At 40.5% G+C, this 22912-nt stretch overlaps 1 protein-coding gene across 18 annotated transcripts in view; it reads left to right on the plus strand.

Moving 5' to 3' along the window:
- The window catches only part of LOC111567935 (RIMS-binding protein 2), a 112448-nt gene that overhangs the window by 24646 nt on the left and 64890 nt on the right, over positions 1 to 22912 (plus strand). For 14 of the 18 annotated variants that reach the window (XM_035947709.2, XM_035947712.2, XM_035947713.2 and 11 more), the window contains one exon: positions 2924 to 3190. The exons of 1 other annotated variant lie outside the window; for it this stretch is intronic. In XM_035947709.2, the coding sequence (XP_035803602.2) occupies positions 2924 to 3190 (267 nt within the window). Of the gene's footprint in view, positions 1 to 1966; positions 2290 to 2923; positions 3191 to 22912 lie in introns of those variants that run through there. 3 more of the 18 variants (XM_055017162.1, XM_035947721.2, XM_035947723.2) reach the window with 3 other exon arrangements.

The raw sequence follows: 22912 nt of genomic DNA on the forward strand, positions 1-22912 counted from the left end.
AAATAAATAAATGTATATTGTGTATTTACGATCACCAAGAGAAACATGTTTATCATATAGCTGTCACAACGTCAGCATATCTCATTAGACTTGCACAAAATTTAAGCTTTTACAATGACTGAATGAATAAGTCAAAATATAGAGTCTGGCATTCAGCCAGCTGACAGCTATTGAACATTTGCAATTTAGCTTTTTACAAGATTCCAAATGATGTTTCAGTGAAGTTCTCCAGTTGTATTTGGCCAGCAGCCTGCTCTTCAGTCTGATGGCAGCCAAACAGGGAGGCTCTGTCAAAATATGTTTCTGTGAAAGGATGTCAGTAAAACGGAGCCATGATGGACCTAGCTACAGCTTCTTTTTGTGCACAGCACGCATGGTTTAAAATGCATTGGGAAATGCTGACTAGAGTCTTTTCTTTGTTTCATGTTCAGTAAGATTTTTTACATTTACCCTGTGTGCTCTATCTAAGATGATAAATAAATTTATATCTGTGGTTATTCGTGCAGGAGTAATCTCAATTACATTGCCCATTGTTAGCTGTTTTGCTGTCTGCACCCCTGTTACCACTCACCTAAAATCTTGAGGAGCTGAAGCTGAATAGAAATAGTGTTCACGTCAGAGTTGTTTCTGTCTTCGGGCTACCAAAGCAATGGTCTTGTGAGCAAACTGTAATTAATAATGAAATAGGCTGAAGCTGGGAAATGCAGTGTTAGAACAAAATAAGAAGCTTCTGTGTGTGAGACACAGTATGTGGTTAAACCGTCTGCTTGAGGCTTAGCATTTTTTAACCTAGCTATGTGTCAAAACCAGCCTTTTCCCCCATTTACTTGAGTGCATGCTTTAATTAAAACAAGTAAGACAAACAGTTAAAGAAGAGTAAACTTTTTCTGCATGAGGCATTGTAACTTCGGCAAATTTTATTGTTGACTGCACTGGCAGTGTACCAGCAAAATACCCATTCAAAAAACGCAGGCAAATGTATGTTTTTTTTTCTTTTGCTGTGTCCAGTGATGACTTTCTAATAGCGACCTTTAAAGTGGCAGACAGCAGTGTTACACTTTATTAAAGCATTGCATCAGCAATAAAATACATTTTGACCTGGTGCTGAGGAGTCAAGAACAGGTTAGATAAGTGTCAGGTCTTTAAAGTGATGCCTCTGATAACTACCTACATTTTTTTTAGTAACATTTGTAGAAAAGGAACTATATATGTAATATGTAGTCTCATTGTACATGAGACTACATATTTATTCATTTGCAACAGGCTCACAGTGTCCTAAAAACAGAGATAAAGTATCAGCTTATCAAGCTCTATGGTGTCAGTATTGTTTAATGTTCCATTCTCATAGTGTGTACATACACACCTATACATCATTTTCAGCAGTTGCTAAATACAAAACTGTGAGCCAAGCAACAAACAGTTTATTAAGGTTGAATGACGATTCAAGATTCAAAAAGATGGTTTTTCAAATATAAAAAAACTCTCCCAGTATGTTTTCAGGTTGCAGCTTGTTAAGAGGATTTGTTAAGCAGCCTTGCTCATTCTAATGTAGTAGACAATGCTAAATGAGAAGTTCATTTATAAAGTTTTGTTGAGTTGTGGCACAAATTGTATCTTTTGCAATATCCAACCTACTGCTGTACATGTTTTTTAATATCTATGTCTCAGGCAAAATTACTTAAATATGAGTAGCATCAACTTGTCAGACATCCTATTCAGTTCTGTAGTGCACAACTGCAGTAAAATATTGTACTATGTCTCTACTGGACACACTTGTTTCTCTGCCTGCCTCCTGCAGCCTCCCTCTGTTGCAGTGTCTACTGCCTCTTGAACAATCAATAGGCAGCCAACATCATTCCAGCGTCATCTCCATGGAAACGAGCTCTAGTCCCTGTAGTGATTGGGCCCCGTCTCAGAGCCAGCCTTTTTGTGATAGGACGAGGGAAGCAGTCCTCCCTGCCCCCCTTCTCTCAGCGAGACTCACCGTCTTACACACACATTTTTCCCTTCGTCCTCTTTCTTCACCTTTATGGTGCTACAACCAAGATGGGATTAAGCAGCCCTGTCGAGTCCTATTGCATCTGGAAGAAATGCTTTTTGACACAGCGGCATAAATGAGGAGAGACTCTCAGCCATGGATACCACCCACATCTCAGCCTCACTGAGAGAACGGGGACTGGAGAGGAGACCTGTTAGTTAGATCGTTCTTGGGTATTTTCCTCCATTGCACATCTTGTCCTATTTGCTATTCCAGTTGGGCCTACATGGACTATTTCAATGTTATGTAGGGTAAGAAGTGAACTGGTGTGTTTTCCTTTTTCGATTTGTGATCAAGCCTTCCTCAGGTGACAGAGCTCTAATGCAAGACAAAATAGGTTGTGTCAGTGTAGTGAACAGAACTCTGAATCTGAATGCCACACTGTGATAGATACTCATAACAGTATGTTCAAGAACGCTATCGTGCAGTGAAATTCATTGTCTTGCCTTCCCAGGCCAAGGCCAAAAATATGCAAAGTCTCTTTGGAGTTGATTGCCCTCATTTCGGAAAACGTCATTGCGCAGCGAGAAGGGAAGTGCTTTATTCCTGGTTCTTCTGTAACTGCATTTTAATTGAGGCTCAACAACCTGCATCAGAGCTGTTTTTGTCAGCTTTACACGGATTTACAAAATTAGACAAAATTAGACTGTCACTGGCAGTGACAGTCCTTTGCATGATTTTTGACACATCACCTTAGCTAACAATTTTCCTGCTTGAACTGTTGGAGCCAGAAAGACAGTGACATCTTTATCATTTTGAAGTTTACCTGCCACAGCTGATCAGTGTAATTCTCCTCCAACAAATGAAAAGCATGCGATGCCCTGGTCTTGGTTGGGCACCTCAAATGGTCATATCGATCCCTTCTGCTGTGTTTGACTTTGACAGAGAGTGATGTATGACTTGTGCACTCGGCCTGAGCAGCTTGAGCCAGCACTGGCACCCACGGACATGGAGAGCAGCAAGGAGGTGGAAGATGTTGGGCGACAACAGCAGGAGTTGAGGGAGTCGGGTGAGCAGGATAATAAGCAGCATGGGCTTTTGGACAAGGTGGTCGCAACCACTGCTAATATCGCTCCAACATTACTGTTAAGAAAGAGGCACCACTCGCTTCACGCCAACCTCGGTGGTTTTGAAGTGGACGGGATACAAAAGGTAAGTCTGAACATTTGTTGTGTCTTCTAGCACCATTCGTGATTGTTGACAGCATGAAAATGTATGAGGCGTACAGAAATACAGGGAGACGTCTTGTATTCCAACTAGTACTAGAGAGAAACAGATGCAGTATAGTTTCCTATAGAGTCACAAGTCTTTAGAAAAAACTTTTAATAGGACACTACTCAATTCATTGTTGTAGTTCTGTGAATCTTAGCATATATAATATGTGGACTGGTTCTTCATAGTCTTTGAAATGCATAGAGGTTTAGCAGGGTTTATGCTGGCTCACAGTGGCCTTGTAGTTGTTTTTCACACCTCTGTGTGTCTTCATAGTGAAGAGAAGATCCACTTAAAGTTACAGCCATTTGAAAAATCAATGTTAAGGCCATGAGATTTTCAGCTACTTGTGGATACTCATATACACTAGCTGGTACATTGTAATCAGTCTCTGTAAGGAATTGTTACCACATCCAGCAAACAAAATACTTCCGTGAAAAGTGCTGACAATAAATGAAATAGTCCTGCATATTAAAAAAATCTGAAGCATGTGGAATGATTAATTGTAAGTGCTTTAACCAATACAGACAGTTAGCGGATGCTAATTGAAGGTTGTAAATAAAGCCTTGGGTGCTCCAATCAAAACAATGTCTCCATACTCGAGAGTATGTGGAGAGCAACACATTGAGGACAGCTGAATCAACCTAGGCCACATAGAGCTGCCATTAACAAATCTGCTACACCATTTGCCCTTTTTTTTAGATTTGAGATCCACTGTTTTAGTATCAGTTAGCTGAGTACCTTATTTGAAACATATTGTATATTGCCTGGAAAGGAATTTCAGATAATGGTGGTCAGTGTTTGGGGGCTGTATTTTTACAGCATTTTTCACCACCAGTTCTTCCATAAAACATGAGTCCCTTCTCCTTTGTTTGATGCTTTGAATGTATCTTTAGGTGTGACAGGATTTCATCATCTAAGCAACATAGTCATCTCTTTCCAATATTGCCTGCTGCATTCCCCACCCCCACCACTTCATTACTCAATCACCATGATCACAGTTTAGCAAAAAACCTTAACGAATTATAAACACACTACCTGGGAGAAGATCTGAGGTCACAGATGCTGAGAGGGAGCATTAAGTTATGCATTAGAAATTGTTATTTAGCCATTTCATGGTCGGGGTCAGCAGTATTTTTCAACATGAGGCTGTCACTCTTAGATTACTCTTTATAACTGCACCATTATTTACAGTGAGGGTGCTACAATTATCCTTTGGTTTTCTTATCATCAGTTCCACCCATAAATTTTTACTATGTCGTATGAATATGTGTGTTTGTGTGGTAGAAAGCACTTTTATAAAAACATAATGAAATGTAGTCCTACAAAGCAAGAGTAAAATATTGATGTAAAAACAAAGCAGGTATTGCATAGCAGACATTGAGAAACAGAACAAAAAGTGGCTGAAAGTAGCTGGACAGTGATGCCATGTTCAGTAAAGCGCTGCATCAGTTGGCTGTGCTATAAATGGACTATATAGAAAGATTGCTGATTTTATATTTGGTATCAGATATTCAAGAGCCAGTGTGGCTTGGCTGAACAATCAGAAAGTTATGCCATATTCATTTTACCTTTACTGTATATCAGTTTATGCTGCAAAAGGATCGTTTAATTGATTAGCCAAAACACACACAATGACAACTGAAGAAGTTTCAGCCTGAAAGGACAATTGCCAGCACTAAAATGCTAACTCTTTTTGTTACTATTTTTTACTTGCTTTGTTAATTGGGGTTTCTATTACTCAACCATACTAACCATTTTTGTTTATCAATGAAAAAAACCATGTCATAAAGGTAGCACAGACTCATTGCCTTTACTGTTCAAATACCGGTGTGTGACATTGTGTTCATGTCACCCGTAAAAGCACACCATCTATTACAGGTTCAAATTCATAGAGCATTGGAGAACTAATTTCTGCTTTCCTCCCAAGCTTTGGTTAATTGGTCAGAGGAAACACTTGATGTAAACTGCACAGTAGAACATTTTTAGTATTGCTATAAGTCTTTAAAACCATGCCTTTCTTTAGAGAATCATTCTATGTTCATCTGCTAACATGAGACATACTGTACAAATATGTAATTGAAACAATCAGGAAAGTTGTAAATGTGAAGTTCTTTTCACTTCATGGAAAAAAGAAGCCTGACTGTACCAAAGGATAACAGCCGTTTTGACTGTGTGGTCCTCTCTGATCCACACTCTGTAACACCGGCCTTGATACCATGTGGCTGCCTGTCTGATTATTGGGTTAGGTTTACAGAGCCCCTCCCCCTCAAATCAATTTGTATTGTGTTTGTTTAATAAACTTGAAGGTCAAAAGTAAAAGCTGTTAGGATATGAGGATGTTTACTTCTGCTATAAGTCTTCCAGCTTCCAGTCAGTAGGAAATTGAGACAGGTGCTATGTAACACCTAACTAACAAAGAGTTGTTTAGCTCAAACTTTATGTACTCTCTCGAGCCACCTCTGCTAACTCTAAAATGCCTCACCCACCAACAAACCACAACAAATGTTCTGCTGTTGGCTATAAGAGTGAACACAGCAGTTCAGTGCAATCTAAACTCAGCCACTATTTACATCTGTTTGCTTCTATCCTACTGTCTGTGGATTTTAATACTGCCGAATCCCCAATAAAGTTGTTCTCATTTGCATATTTAGCTGTTTCTGTTCAGTCATCAAAACAAGCTGAAACACTGCCAGTTACGACTGCATGTTAACCAACAGTCACTTCATAGCTGCGTCCCACGTAAAATGCTGATTTTATCACCACAGTGTTGTCTGAGAAACTCAGTTAAACACAACGACTTTGCTATGATTTCTGCCATATTTTCATGTCAAATGATTACTCAGAGAAAAACGCCAAGTCTCCCGGTTTCAGCAGTTGCACAGTCAGCTGTTTTTCTCTGTGCTGTCAAACACAGGCACGAAGACAGTTTTCTTCCTGGAGGGGGTGAGGACTGCAGTAGCTAATTGGTGTTTAGAGCAAAACATCCCACTTAGAACAGCCCTCAAACCAGGGCTAATGTAGTCATGGTAAAAGGAATCATCTTTGCAGTATTTTGAGCTGAAAAATTGTTAGACACACAGTTGGGAGTATGTGAAACTATCATCATTTTTGTTGAAAAGGGACACAATATGGGACCTTCAAAGTACCAGATACATCGGAATACTAATTCATTGGTGATTCATAGGTGCTGAGGTACTGTGCAGTCACCTTTCTTTGTGCATTGGAACTGATCTGATGTTAAATGCAGATGGATGGGTGTTTCACTGACACTAGCACTGCAGGTCATCGCTGACCCAGGTTCTACTCAGAGGAGACCTGAAAATAGAGTGGTGTGTCTAGAAGACCTGATTATATCAATTCTTTTCCTGTAATTTTCTAAATTGACTCACAGATCTCAAAGAGGATGTGTTTATACTGTCTGGGTAGTCTTTGAATTATGATTCACCTTAGTGGTGTGCTTTTAATGAAGCTCACAATGATGAACATCCAATGTGTTAGACATGTATAAGGTTGATTGAAGGAGTGATTCACTTGGGTTTGTTTTTAGTGGCATAAATGTTGGGATACTTACATTTTCTCAGATCAGTCAACCTTGTGATAATGATATGGTTAAATGGTGGCCCTGATTAGAGATTAACTTGATTTTTTACACAGTTCTGTACTTGCAGGTCATTCTTGATGGAAGAGCACTTCATGATTTAGACTTGACTACAAATATTTATTGATGTTCATGAGGTCCTGTCTCTCTTTTGTCCTCTGGAAGTTGCTGGATTTCCTTCTGGATTATATTTTCATGTACAGCCTATAGTTTTGTCATCTTGATCTACTGGGCAGCTTTTCTGTGTACACAATCTATTGCATGTTTGTCTGTGTTGAAAGTAGGGCTGCTAGTTCAGACTATTTTTCTATCAATTGTTATAAATAGTCAATCAGCACAAAAAGAGAAATGTTAACAAGTTCTCTTTTAAGTAAACATACCTAAAACATAGACAAACATATCAAGGCATTTCGGCAAAGTTTTATTTTGGATTTTAGATCATTCAGAATTTTTCCATCCAGATTTATATTTGTATTGCAAATGAATATCAGTTCTAAATATTGGTTATCACTGTCCTTTATTACTAATAACCAGTACTGATATAGGCTTTCACAATTATTAGTCAACCCCTAGTCACAATGAATTGAGGCGGTTTTTTTTTTTTGAAAAAAGAAAAATCCATGTGGTGGTATCAAATATTGATGTTGGACCAGTTTCAGCTTCATTGTCATAGATTATATTGAAAACTGGCCCAGCCCTAGTTGGAAGAGAGATCCTTCGTCTCTTGTCTGAGGTTTTCTCCATTTTTATCCTGTTGAAGAGTTTCTTGGGGGAGATTTTCTTTGCCTGAGTCGATAGTATACTGACACACTTTTGTGGTGTTTGTGGAAAATTCAAAAATGTCCATGTCAGTTTCCAAGTCAAAGGTCAAATCTTTCGTCTAACCAACAGCCCTAAACCTAAGTATAATCATTTTACAATCATACAACACAGCGAAAAGCATAAAGCTCACATTAGAGGAGCTGCACCCAGAGAATGTCTTTTTTTGACACAAAAAAATTAATCGATTACAAAAATAGACCATCATTAATTTTCCACCAGTCAAGAAACTTAATCATTATAGTTCACAGTCACAGTATTTTTGTGCAAAATTTCATCGAATAATATAGAAAAGATCATAATGTCTGCAGAAGACTTAGTCCTGTTGCTGAATTATAGTTGTATCTGAATGTGTGTGCAAATGTTTTATTGGCCAGCCATGTAATGACTTGTAAATAATTGACAGAGGCGTGCAAGCGTAGTCTCTAAAGTGCTGGTCTCTCACCATCTCCCAGCCCAAACATCACTGTCTGTCTGTCTGTCTGTCTGTCTGCTGTCTGGCTGCAAAGAGGAGCTCAGTGAAACAAGGATCAGACATTTTGTCTGCTGTCACATTCACTTGCAGTGGTGACTGGATATCACCGTCACATGTACTGTTTGTGGGATGTAGAGAAAGTAGATCAAACCATTAGATATTTACTCCTCTCACAGTTGGAATTGTTTGCTGAAGCCTGGTATGTGAAGAGAGCTGCTGAAGATGATAACATCATCATTTATGTAATATTGGAAATGTTCTTTATTACTGTTGCTGCTATAGATCCTCCATCAGCTAAGGACATTATTTACATATCTCTTACTTGACAGTAGCACGAACTGCATATCCATTTTTACCCACAACATTTGCTTCTAAAGTCTAAGTCAGCCAGTGGGTATCCTTAAAGTACCCAGTTACTGGTTTCAAGTTTTCAGTATAACTCTTGCTAATGAACTTAAATTACATCTAATTTATTGTTAGAGGAATGGCATGAATGCTCTTAAAAGGTTTTAGCTCATATCACACAAAGGGGCTCTGTCTGTCCGTCCTCTGGCCTACATCCAGACTGCTCTGTATTTGGCATCTTCAAAGAGCTCTTTCCTGCCTGTGACATTTTTCTGTCATTTGGTTGTGCTCCCAAACCAGTGATTACCTGTGTTCCCCCTCACAATGGGAAATACGTTTTGCCTGGAGGATGAAAGGGAGTCTCATTTTGTTGACCCAGCACTTGTCATGAAAGGTCACTTTCATTACTGGAGTGCTCCTACCAGATGGGATTTTTTTTTTTAACTGTGACTTGTAAAGGTTTGCTGTGGAGGATTAAAATGATATTTAGACATTCTAACATGGTTGTCACAGACTTAATGACTTGTCTAGATATGCTGACCTTCTGCTGCCCTGTCCTGGACAGTTTGTGTGTCTCTTTTGTTAACAGTTCTGTCATCTGGGCACTCATCTCCAAGTCTGGTCCACCTCATATTCTTCTAAAAATGTTGACTGTATTTGCCGCATGGCTAAGCTTGCATTTGCATTGTGATATCACTTGATCTGATAAAGAGATGTACTGTTGATGTTTGCTTTTTTAAAAACATTTCTAATGTGCCTGTATTTAGTGCTGGGCGATATGGAAAAAATCACATATCATGATATGGATTATTTTATATCACGATAATGATATATATATATCACGATATACCACAATAAAGTATGTTTTCAGTTATTCTCTGAAAAGTTTGACAAAAATTTCATTGCTTACTTTTCTCCATGAAACTTCAACCTGTTGCTAGGGCTGGACCCGAATATCCGAATATTCGGTCCCCATGGTGGTATGCGGATATTAATTTTGAGATCCAAATATTCGCCCCCACCCCTCCACCTCCGGTCGGGCGTTATGAACCGAGCCAAAATTCGGCTCTTTCCTCTGTTAGCTCACCGCCTCTGACCTCACGGACCGAACCGAATATTCGGGTCGTTCCTCCGTACGTCCGTCAACCCGACCCCCCCACCCCCCGGGATGTTATGAAGTGGACCGAATATTCATCATTAATAGGGCCCGAATATCCGGAGCCCAGAAACTGGTATTCGGGCCAGCCCTACCTGTTGGGCGTCCATCTTTCAGCACTTATGAGTTAAGTAACATAAAGCATGTCACAAACCCGCGTGAGAATCAAAGAACGTAAAGCAGCGTCATGTTGCAAAAACCACAAGAAGGAGTTTCTTTGCGAAAAATCTTTTTTATTCGTCTTTATTTTCACTTATATAAACTTAGAGTATGCATAGTGACAAGAAAACACTAATACAATCGTCGCAGGCTATTTAATGATGTATTTCCTGTAATAATTGATAAAATTAGGCTAGAAACGATAGAAGAGAAATGGAACGATAGACACTTTTCTATCGTTCTCACGATATGTATTGTCATATCACCCAGCACTACCTGTATTGATACCGACAGTGGAATAAGAGGAAATGTGGGAAGAGAGTCTGACTGACTGGGATTCAAACCACGAACTCACTACTCAGGACATTACTGTCCATATGATATGTTCCCAACCAGTCAGTTATCGGATCGGCCCCTAATTGTGACTTTTAAAAGAGATGCTACCTATGTAATGTGCTGAACAGCAATGTTGTGTTAGCACTTAATGTCAAGGACAGGCCAATCAACGTTTTCCCCACAGTGGAGAGAACAAATACTAAAGTAGAGTGTTCAAGCATGTTTGCGCCTGACCTATGACAGGAATGGGATTTCCTAGTGCTCACTATAAATATGTCTTTGTGCTAGAAGCATCCTGGGGAATTTTTCAGTTCTTCATCAGTAAGCTCTGAGTGAGAAGCTGCCGGCTAGGGAACACTGAAGTGAGGACAGTGACAGAGTAGGAGGAGGGATTTTTGGCAACTTCAAGAGTGGGGACAAGGTCCTTATGGGGCTGCTTGGAGGCGTTTTTTTTTTTTTTTTTTTCAATTAATTTTATAGACTTCCATTTCTGGCAGGATGCACTGCATGTCTGTGCAATTTGTAGAATGAAACTGGTTTCCTTCTATTTGTCATTTCTTAGTTTTATTTTTAGCATCAAAGCCTGACTTGACAAAGACAATTTAATCTCAGTGACATACCTTTAAGGAAAGTACACAGATGCGGCCACATGCGATTTTATTGTGGTGTCTGTTTGACATTGACTTTCTAAACACAATGGCATGTGGACAAAGTAGGAACCAGGGCAGATCAGTTTGTGTGTTGGGAGTAATATTCAGTATGAGAGTCAGAATGCCATTCAATATAACAATGGAGAGCAGTAGCAAAGCAGAACTGCATAGAGAAAGATATGCAGACACCTGCATATCTTTTTCTATGCAGTTACACATAGTAAAGCCTCTTACGCATATTATCATGATTGATTTTGTTTTAAATGTTAAAGTAGATTCTGTAAAGCCAATTCAGCAAATGTTTACATATTAGTTGCTGCTGGCGTGACAGCAGGAGGGTTGTGGGGCTCATATGCATATGCAATTTTCGTTGACAAGATAAAGGATTATATTCTTTTGAAGCCCTCGGTGTTGAGCCTGTGGAGGGTTGGGGTAGACACCAGTCATCTCTACTACATTCTGTCTCCCTTCTATCCATTTTGTGCTGACTCTGCATTAAATAAAATCATTTGGTGACTCGTACTTCTGTTAGAGTTTTGCCTTTTTTAAAAAGCCAGATGTTTTCTGCATGTCTGACACCTTATTAAGCCGTTTGAGGCTTAGAGGACTTAGACATTTTTATTTTCGAACAATGTCAAAATCCATACCAGCCATGCTGGTATGGATTTTAATTACTCTGTGGGGAGAACAGTGTTGTAATTGCTGTATAAGGAAGAAGCCCGAGACAGCCCCCAGTTAGAATACAGACAAGAATGTAATATACCATAATGCACTACAAATATCATCACATTGTAACAATTGCTTCCATGTTGCTTTCTTCTTGCATCAAGCTTGAAATCACTACCTGCATGAATTCATCAATCCCTCTATGAATATCTCAACATGTGCTTGCAGCATGATGTCCAGTCTAATCCCTAAATGTACACTAGACAGCTTGTACCATGTAAAGGTGTTTTGCCAAACATATACACATCTTATATCCTTGACTTACGAGAGGGAAGAGGCAATAACTAGGATCTTCAGACGATGCATTTTTTAAAAAATATTTTTTGCACAATCTCACCCAAAGGACTGTTGTGTGAAAGGTGGTTGAAATAGATTGTTGGACACCTTGGGGGGAGTGAAGGAGCGCCTTGTGTTGGCTCTTTGTTCTCGCTGTATGAGAGACCCCCTAATCTGTCATCGTCAGCTACCCTCGGGAGATGAGTCGTGATAAATACAGGAGGGGATTTGAGAGGACACTTAAGAGGGCTTCTTCATGACTTGTATGTCAGTATAGGGAGGGAGCTGCAGTAAATTAAACACCTTAGGCCACAAACAGCTTTGTGCTTCTTTTCATGTGTTTTTTTTAAAGAGAGAGTTCTCTGCTTTGTTGAACACCGTTTCTTTTCCTTTACCATAGCAAAGTTTTGCAGCGCTCCTGATCTCAATTGAGCTTGAATAGTTGCTATTATCATTTTGTGTCTTATGAATTAAATATTGGTATCTTGATCATAGTAATGAGTGTTTAGAAATAGCATTAAAAAATTCTGCTTCTTCTTTCCACATTCAAATTTATCTATAGAAAAGCAGTGCTGTGTTAAACCATAGGAGGTGTAAGTGGCAATAGAGATATGCACATAGTGTGTGTCGGAAATACCATGCATGTCATGAGCAGTTCATGAAACCTCATTAGAAAATCACTGATACAATGGGATACAGTCATTGATTTGACTCCAAACTGCTGCGCTTCAGTGATATTGTCAAGTCCATTTGTATCCACTTGAGTGGAAGGGCTGCTATCTCCAGTCTTTACAAGTTATAATTGTTTTTCTGTTTCTTGCCTCTGCTTGTAATTAAAACTGTGTTCAGGAGTCATTTCTCCGATCGTGTGGTATTGGAGTGTGGGGTCTATGGGTGGAGGCTTTTCCCTTTCCAGTATTGCTGGGAGCACACAAGGCCAGGATTAATTAAGGCACATTTTCAGATTCAGCAGACTGCCACGATGCCAGTGAATGAAACCCAGCAGCACGTACATGCATGTTGTACAGTGGAAAATTAATCTGCAGTTTCCTAAAGTAAAAGTAAAAATGTAGAATAACCATTACAAGCCTGCAGAAACTCTCAGATATGGTGGCCGAGGGGTGCAAACGCAGCACAAAAACGGAACGCCCTGCAAGAGACAAAAATACCCACAAAAAATAAATGCTGCAAGATAGAAAACACCTACAAAAGAGAAATGCTGCAGGAGACATAACACCTACCAAAATGAAACGCACTTCACAAGAGAAACGGACTGCAACCAGAAATGCTCTTCATAAGAGAAACGGACTGCAAACAGGAACATGCTTCACAAGAGAAACAGACTGCAAACAGGAACGCACTGCAAACAGAAACGCACTACGAAACAGAAACACACAAAAGATAAATGCTTCAAGAGACAAAACACCTGCAAAAAAAAAAAAAAAAGAATAGAAATATTTATTTGTTGTTTTTTGGGTTGTGAATTAAAAAAACATTATGGGGCCTCTCTATTTCTCTTGACATTTTTTGCTAACACCTAAAAACAAAAGTTGTAGAACAACAAAGAAATGTTCCTATACTTAAGCACATTTAGCAAGTTTAGAAAAATCATTCAATATTTGTTTTAATGTTTTCAGTTTTCTGGGACCATGGTATAGGTGGATTAAACAAGTTGGAGCCACTAGGGAGTTGAAGGCCGTCTGCAGAGTAACACCACTCTGTGGAGTGACACCTCTCTGCTGCACGTTGTAGTGTTCCCAGTCCGCAGCTTGTCCTGGTGTTCCCAGTCCGCAGCTTGTCCTGGTGTTCCTGATCCGCAGCTTGTCCTGGTGTTCCTGATCCACAGCTTGTCCTGGTGTTCCTGATCCACAGCTTGCCGTGGCTTAAATTTAAGATTAAATTTAAGCAGTAATTACGATAATGCAACAAATTCCTTTAATGCTACAGTACTGTGTTAATGGTTTCTTAAAGTGTGCAGACAGCAAACATGAATTACAATAACATATGTACAGCTTGCGTATTTAGTTGCTGTTTTCTGTTATGTTTTTTCCATCTAGTCTGAGCCAACTGTGAGCTCTGTGCTGTTTTAGTGGAAATGGCAGGAGAACAGTGGCAGCCACATAAACCAGTCTTGAAAATTATCTTCCTAATTTTTTGTAAAGTCTGCAGTTACCAAAGTATTAATGTATTGCTTCAGCAGTAGACCCAGTGGTTGCATGGTTACAGTACAGACTATTCCTGGGTGATAAAACGACAGTGATATGTCCCACCAATAGACAGTTCATCAGTAGCAATACGAAAATTGTTTGACATACTGTTCGATAGAATGTTCGATAGTTGTACTTAAATTATCATTCACCATCAATCAAAGCATCAGATGAAAACCACCATGAAAGCACATAGCGACTTTCCTGGCTCATAAACAGCATATCCTCGATTGATAATGGAGGCTCTACACACTCCATTGCTCTGCCGCAGCTTCATCAGCTTCCTTGGCGTCTTGTCATCCTCACGCATACAGGCAGACCTGCCTTGTTGAGGGCTGCGGCCAGTGGGAACTATTTTTTGCCCATGTGAGACATGCCTCACTGTCTAAAAACACCCACAGCCATTTGTCCCTGACCACCTCCACCTAAGCGACACGCTCCCAGTGGCTTCGTCCGAGGGATGACGGGCTTGATGTTGGGGTGTATGTAAAGGCTGGTGGGGATGTCTTGTCCAGTAATACCAGGTCCATGCCAGAAACTCAGAACTTGAACCACAGTACTTCACACGGGTCATTTTTTGTGAGCGTCTGGGTTTTACTTCCTTTTTTTAATTTAATGTGAGATCATTCCACTGTCTATATTTCCTTTTATTTTTCATTGTTGTGTTAGGGTTAATAAATGGTCTACAATTGCTTAAATTCAAAGTGAGGCGATTAAATTCAAATTAAGCCTTTTTATTTCTCATTTTTGTCATAAGTTATCAATAATTAATGAATTTGATTGCATTTTATTGTGATCATTTCTTAAGCTTTCTCACCCAGGCCTAATACATACAGTATATAATATGATGCTGTACATTAGTCATGGATTGGCGCTTTTGTTCTACTGCTTCAGTTATCATGTCTAACAAAGAATTAACAGTGGCAAAGCATGTGGGCCTATGTGCCTGTCTGTGTCTTTGTCTTGTAGACGCCTTAAAGGTTTATAGTGGGGGATTTCTAGCTGTCAGCTAAAAATGCTGATGCTGGTGTTTCTGTGAAACCAGACATTTCCATACGACTTACGAAAAGGTCGCCATGGATCGCAGACAAAAGAACCATCTGGTTGTGCAACCTTATGAATATGTGAAGAATAAATCTCCTAACATTTAATGATCTGTTCCAGTTTTTGTTCCTTAGGCCATTGTAGTCCCCTATTATGTCAAAAATGTAACAAAAATTACCATCTACTCTTCTATTTTCCACAGTCAGATATGTTGATTTTGCAATCATTGCTAATATTCCCTACATTTGTATATGTAAGACCTAAAATATATGTCTAACTTGTAGTGTTAAATAATCTCACGAAACAGAAAAAAAGTCACTTCATATCTTTATAATTATGGATGAAAAAACATAAGGAACAATGGCGTAACAAGGCTAATCAGAAAAATGTGACAATAACAAAGAATTTTGCCAATAAATCTGTCTGTTTCCCACCAGGTCTGAATTCACTCTTTAGTCTCACATATTTAGTCTTCACATGAGATGTTTCATAAGCTCCAAATAACACTTGTCACACACACAGAGTGGCAAATTTAATACCAAGATTTATCATAATAGGCTGGTGTCTGCAGTATTTGGTGTTGCTTCTCTACTTTAAAAATTGAAGCAAAATCCTCAAGAAAAGGATGCATTTTAGAAAACCCCTTAGCCATTTTATCTGAGGGCCTTAGAGACATACGAAACAACAACTGACCCAGATAATCAGAAGACAATTTAGTCTGCTCTCTTTACAGAGCTCAGTCCTGCCAGTGTCAGCTTCTTGTTAGTAATAAAAGTAATGTGAGTGGATGATTTATAACAAGCCACTTGTGAAGTTTCTTTTAAATTTTGCTTTAGGGCGGCTATGACTCAGGAGGCAAACTGGCTTGCTAATTACAGAGTTGGAGGTTTGATCCATGTTGCAGTGTCCTTGGGCAAGAAAGTGAACAACAAATTGCACTGCATGGTAGCTGTTGTGTGAGTTTGAGTGAGAACGAATGAAAGGGAGAGAGAAACTGGAAAACTAACTTAAAATGTGGTTGTTCAGCCCATCTGTAAAAACTTTTAGTGACAAATGGCTTTGCTAAAGTTGTTTCACCTTGGAAGGTCAGTAGCATATGTTGCAGCTGGAAGCACCTGCTGTGTTGCCAGACTGTGACAGTTGCGTGATGACAGAGTTTGTCCTTCCTTGGGTATAGTTTTAAGCACAGCTAGAGTCACTTTCATGGCCCATTGCAGGGTTCAGATTATCTGCTTTCGGTAATAACCTTTGGCTCACACAGGTATGGATCCACTGCAGTATTAAAAAGCTAAACATTTGTATCAGTGTTTCTGTACCAGTGCAGTTTCATTCTTCGGTTTTGGCAGCCGTCAGAGCATTTTGGGAAGTGTTTGGGTGAAGAGGCATTTTTTTGATAAAGGTGAATCAATATGATGAAGAAAGTCCAGTTCCTTTGTTTGATATGGGTGCTAATCTAGCTAATTATTCATTTAATTTATTATCATTTTTACCATTTATTTTAACTGACTGCTCTGACTTGTCTCCTATATCTTGCTTGATTGTATGTGTTGCATGTTTTGACTGTCAAAGCACTTTGTAAATGCTGGTCTTAAGGGTGCTACATAAATAGTTATTACTCTTATTTCTGAGTGGCTTTATAAAGACTCTGAAATTGCTCTGTAATTGAGACATAGATTCTGATTTTGACCCCATTGTATAAAAGTGGCTATAATTCAATAAACAGTAACCCAGTGGCTTTGATAAATAGGTGTTCTTCATCATAAATGTCAGCCTTTCCACAGTCTGAAAATGATCACCCCGGGGTGACTGACTTGGAATGTCCACCAAGAGAAATGTGTTGATGAAAGAGGCTTTTTTCATAGTATAATAGATCTCACACGACAGCAGTCACTAAAGGTGAAACTTTCACCCATCATGCTTTCATCAGCTGTTGTCTGTTGAGAGCTCACACAGCAGAGTTGGTTTAATAGGGCTGTGTCAGCAGTGGGGGATTTTGACTGTAACTGTGCAGTTCATTTTGGGCATTGTAAAATGGAGATTGAATTAATACTACCTAAATAAATTATGAATGAAAATATAATAATTATCCCAATTTATTATACCATTTGTCGAGCCTTTTCATACCGACAGCTATTACACAATGAAAACACAATTATAGATTCAGAATGTTAAAAAGTTCACATCTAGGGTACATAATGGTGTATTATACCCCTTGTAGGCTAAGTATCAGTCTGAAAATTGTAGTAGTGCCAGTGAACTGTGTATAGTTCAAATACGTTTTATAATCAGGACCCCCTTTAGTTGCCTGCCTCTATTTACAATTATTGCAGACAGATTCAAACAGAGCACAGAGACATGGCTCCATTAGACCTGTCTGCCCTGCCCAGGGCTCCAACTCTCCTGACAGACGTTTGTGTAGAGACCCTTGCCCTCCTGCTACTAAGTTGCATCTGCCTTGCTTTACCCAGCCAGGCCCATGTGAAAACAGCACTGCTGTGAGCAAGGAGAACTGCCTGAATGCTAATATGCACACTGGCCTTGAGTAGACCTCACCATCTGCAGCTCTTTTCTGTGGCAGCGAGGGAAGGAAGAGCTGGGGTGGTTTGTAGTTTGCAAGAAGCCAGCATTACCTCATGTCTAAAGAAAAGCCTCCGGTGTATTTCAGTATGATTCCCAGGGAACAATTACACAACATGGATGCACTCATTAGAATCACAATGGAGGCAGGCAGAGGCTGAGTTCACTCTGGCTGGCCTTCCTCTGAGGTGATTAATTGGGCTTTAGCATCACCATCCTAAGAGGAAGACTGGGATGTCGTGGCTGGCTGACTCCTCTAACTGATGGTAAAATAACTCTCAAGGACCCAAAGGTTCACAGTGTTTCCTCTACATTCATTCAGCAGCGGCGGGCCGCCATTCTGAAATCCTAGCCGCCGCTCCTTCAAATTTCTTTTTTTTTTTTTTTTGTTATTGTCACAAATACTCCAGCGCCACGTCTCCACCTTCACAGCAGAGTTCTGTACCATGTCGAGTACTCACGAGTACTAAGGTAAACTACAGATAACGATCTTGCTCAGTATCTACTCTTTGATACGTGGGATTCATACGAGGTTAATTACTCGCGAGAGCGCGGCCTTGAAAGTGACGTCACGTCAAGCACCCAGGCACCAGGACAGAGAGTCAGAGGAGTGTCGTCTTGGAAAATAGGGCAGCGACTTACCGGAGAAAAGTTATTGGCTTAACTGCTGACTGCATTTTCAAATGAGCTTGTTCGAATATTATTTTATTTTTAACATTCAGTCTTCAAAAAGCTATTTTCAACTGGCCAGTCAATAAATAGGTTGTACAAGTAAAATCTGCAGTCAAGGCTCCCAGAAAACCTGCCGCCGCTGCAGAAAAAAAATCCTAGAGGAAACACTGGTTCATCTGTGAGCTGATGCCAACTCTTCAAGGGTTCGAAGAATGTTTGTTGTGTATAGTGCAGAGCACTCCTTCTGGTAGCCTGCCATTTTACGGGCCACAAAGAATGGTGTTATGTTTTTTCCAATAGCATCCCCTCAGCTTAAATCTGAAAAACTAAGTCTTGTCAGGAAGGTTCACAAGATGACTGGTAAGGGCAGTACGCGCCAGGAACGAGCAGAGAGAGGCCGCCCGTTACGACATAAGGACAAGCGGTGCTAGCCCTTGGTCACATAATGGTGACGACGACACTGAAGACGAAGAGCTGTCCCTCTTCTCCGTGGTCAGGCTGATTGAATCATTTTGGAACGAGACTCGTGCCTCCATGGGCACTCTTCAGTCCACAATTGATTCATTTGCCTCTCGTCTCACTGATGTTGAATCTTCACTTCAAGATATTGATGGCAGGGTCACCAAACTCGAGGCTAAATGTGAGGCGCTGAGCAAAAGCAACACGATGCTTGTGTTTAAAACGGAAGACTTGGAGTCGAGAAGCAGACGGCAAAATCTGAGGGTTTTGGGAATCCCGGAAAATATCGAGGGACCGCAGACAACTTCATTTATGGCAGACTTTTTTGCTGCGCTGCTGGGCATAGACAACTCCAGAGCCTCTCCATTGCTAGATATAGCCCACCGCTCGCTGGCCCCCAAGCCCAAATCAGGGGCGCCTTCGTGCCCGATGATCGTCAAGGTCCATCACTTCCAGGCTAAACAGCGGATCCTCCGACTTGCGAGGGAGAGAGCCCCGCTGATCTTCCGCAGCCACCAGGTATGCATCTTCCCAGATTTCACCGTGGACGTCGCTAAACAGAGGGCTGCATTCACCAGCATCAAGCAGAAACTCCGAGCTGCGGAGGTGAGATATGGCCTCTTGTTTGCCGCACGGCTGCAGCTCACCTTTAACGAGAAGCACTGCTTCAACACCCCAGAGGCTGCTGGAAAATACTACGAGGAAGCGATCGTCCCAGCCCGGCCACCGGAATTGGGACCTGCCCCAAATGGTTAAGTTCTTCCTGGTCCTGCTCGTCTCTCCACTCAGGGTCCATGTTGGCCAAGTAGAAATCCGTGGACTTAATGTTTGGGACTGAGATTTCTGCTTCAGGGTGAGTTACATCTTTACATGTTGTCGGCTTCACGAATTGAACTGCTTGACAAACTGGCTCCACAAACTGTTGGTTATGCCATATGATGTTCGAAACTCTGGTGGCTGTATTTGTTACACGGCAGCCAATATCTGTGCTCTACCGGTTATGTAGTGGGCCACGGTCTGTTTTTCTTTTTTGTCTTTCTTTTTTAAAATAAGCCTGACAAATTAAACTGCTTGACAATCTGTCATTTCAAACTGTCTGAGGTGCCACCATGGGATATTGTTTCTCTTCTCTGTTTATGTTTTTACAGTTCAAGTACTTGTGTTATATTATTCCTCCTATTGTAGTTTTGCTAATGCACATGTATACATTTGGCGCACTGGTTTAATGCACAGTTTAGATGCACAGTAGTAGCTTTGGACTTTGGTGCTTCGTTTGGGGAAGCACTTGGGGGGTGGATCAGGTCTTATTATTATTTGCTTTTTTTCTCCCACACAGGTGTTTTTTGTTTTTTTTGTTTCTTGACTCTGATGTTCAGCACCTTCTCCAGATTGACATTTGGGGTTAAACATACTTCTGTGACTATCTCAGGCATGCATTTGTCTATTCGAAATCCGCTTGATTATGGTTGATAACTCAACGATTAAACTCTGCTCATGGAATGTACATGGGATTCAGAGCCCTGTTAAACAGAAGAAAGTTCTTAATTTGTTAAAGAGGGAAAAGGTTCAAATAGCTTTCATCCAGGAGTCTCACCTGAGCAATGAAGAGCACCAAAAATTAAAGAGAGATTGGGTTGGCCAGATATTTTATTCCTCCTTTACATCAAGAAGCAGAGGGGTTGCAATTCTGATCAATAAAGCCTTGCCCCTTACTGAAGTGAAGGTCAAAAGTGATAAACTTGGATGCTATGTAATGATCTCAGGGACGCTATATGGGGATAATGTCTCTTATTTAAATGTCTATGCTCCACCAGTATGTCCTCCTGACTTCCACACCAAAGTATTCTCCTTGTTTTCAGACTGGATTACTGAATCCTCGGTAATTGCGGGCGATTTTAACTGCTGTCTCAATCCCTGCCTAGATAAATCACATACTGGGTCAAGATCTAGTGTCGGTACTAGTCAGACTCTTTTAGGCTGCTGCAGAGATTTAGATCTTATCGATACCCGGAGGGCCCTCCACCCTACCGACAAACAATATTCTTTCTATTCTAAGGTACATAAATCCTCTTCGAGGATTGATTATTTTTTCACACCTCGTCATGCCCTTCAAAAAGTGATCTCATGCTCAATTGGTAATATTGTTATTTCAGATCATTCTCCATTGTTTTTGGTTATGTCCTGGAAAGAGCAGCGTCCTCTGCCACAGTGGCGATTTAAAAACTATCTTCTTAAAAACCCTGATTTCATAGAATATTTTACAGAGCAGTTCAAGTTCTTTCTGGCTGAGAATGATTCCCCAGAAGTCTCTCCTAGTGTGCTCTGTGAGACTGCTAAAGCTGTGTCGAGGGGCTTTACGATTTCTTTTTCTGCACATCTCAAACATAAGAAGGAGGCAGAACAGTGGAATTTGGAACAACAATTAAAGAAGCTTCAGAGAGAATTTGATATTAACCCTTCCAATGACTTGAGATCCCAAATCGATACCACAACAGCAGCTCTGGATACACTCATGTCATCAGAGGCCCAGAAATCCCTGTTTTTTGCTAAAGACAGAATGTATGAGTTTGGGAATAAGTCCAGTAAATACTTGGCAAATTTAGTTAGGGCTAGGTCTGACTCACAGGCTATTTCAGCCATAAAAGATGAGACAGGTAAAATAGTTCATTATGGTAAGGATATCAACAGATGCTTCCAATCGTTTTATGAATCTTTATATAAATCTGAAACTGAGCCTCAGTCAGAGGCCCTGATGCAAAACTTTTTGTCAGCCATCAATCTACCTCAGGCTTCTCAGACCCAGAAAGATCTGCTAAACAGTCCTATCTCACGAGAAGAAGTCGTTGCTGCTATTAATGAACTGCAAAACAACAAGGCCCCGGGGCCTGATGGCCTGATGGCCTGACTCCTGAGTTCTTTAAATCTTTTCAGAGCCTGCTAGTTGACCCTCTGCTTAAAATGTTATGTCACTCGTTTGACTCTGGCCACCTCCCAAATACTATGATGGATACCAACATCTCACTGATTCTGAAGAAGGGCAGACCATTAGAGGATTGCTCCTCATACAGACCAATTGCTTTGCTTGATGTAGATAGAAAACTTATCGCAAAAATTTTAGCTAGAAGATTAGAGCACGTCCTCCCAGACCTTATTTCGATGGACCAGACCGGTTTCATTTTAGTACGCAATGCCTGTAATAATATTAGGAGACTGCTGAATATTATTCAATATGGCACCAATTTGGAAACTAAAGCTTTTGTAGTCTCTCTCGATGTCGAGAAGGCTTTCGACAGAGTCGAGTGGCCATATTTGCTGAGGGTCCTCTCTAAATTTAATTTAGGAGATAGCTTCATCAAATGGATCTCTCTCTTATATGACTCCCCTCGTGCATCCGTCATTTCAAATGGTTGGAAATCTCCCACATTTGCAGTTGGGCGCGGCACTCGCCAGGGCTGCCCAATCTCTCCTCTCCTGTTTGCGCTCGCTATTGAGCCCTTAGCAGAGGTGATAAGGACTGACCCTCAGGTGGCTGGCATTACTATAGGTCCTCAAAAGCACACCATTTCCCTCTATATCCCTCTTAATTATTCGAAATCAGAAGCTATGCCCTTCACCCTTCATACCCCCTCGACCTCTTCTAGCGCTGTCCCCTTTCGATGGTCTCCTTCTGGGTTCGTCTATCTGGGTATACATATAACTCCATCCCTCTCTGGTCATTATAAAGCCAATTTTATACCTTTAATCCGTAAAATTAAAGAGGATCTGGCACGCTGGACAAGCCTTCCACTATCTCTTATAGGTAGGGTAAATCTTTTTAAAATGAACATACTTCCTCGTCTGCTCTACGTGTTCCAAATGGTCCCAGTTCTTCTGACTAGAAGGTCACTCTCTATCCTAAATAGTTCATTATCTTCCTTTCTGTGGAGGAACAAACGGGCCAGATTGAAATTACAAAAACTACAACTTCGCCAAGGAGAGGGAGGGTTGTCACTGCCAAATATTAAATATTATCAATTGGCTTGCCTCGGCCGCTATCTCTGGGAATGGTTTAGGAATGATCCCCGATCTACTTGGCTTAGCATTGAGGCCACCCCTCTGGATCCAATTCCTCTTCGTAATATTTTGTATATTTCTAAAAAATGGGTGGCAAACACAGTAAG

This window comes from Amphiprion ocellaris, chromosome 14 (genome assembly GCF_022539595.1).
Source record: "Amphiprion ocellaris isolate individual 3 ecotype Okinawa chromosome 14, ASM2253959v1, whole genome shotgun sequence".
Taxonomy (NCBI): Eukaryota; Metazoa; Chordata; class Actinopteri; family Pomacentridae; genus Amphiprion; species Amphiprion ocellaris.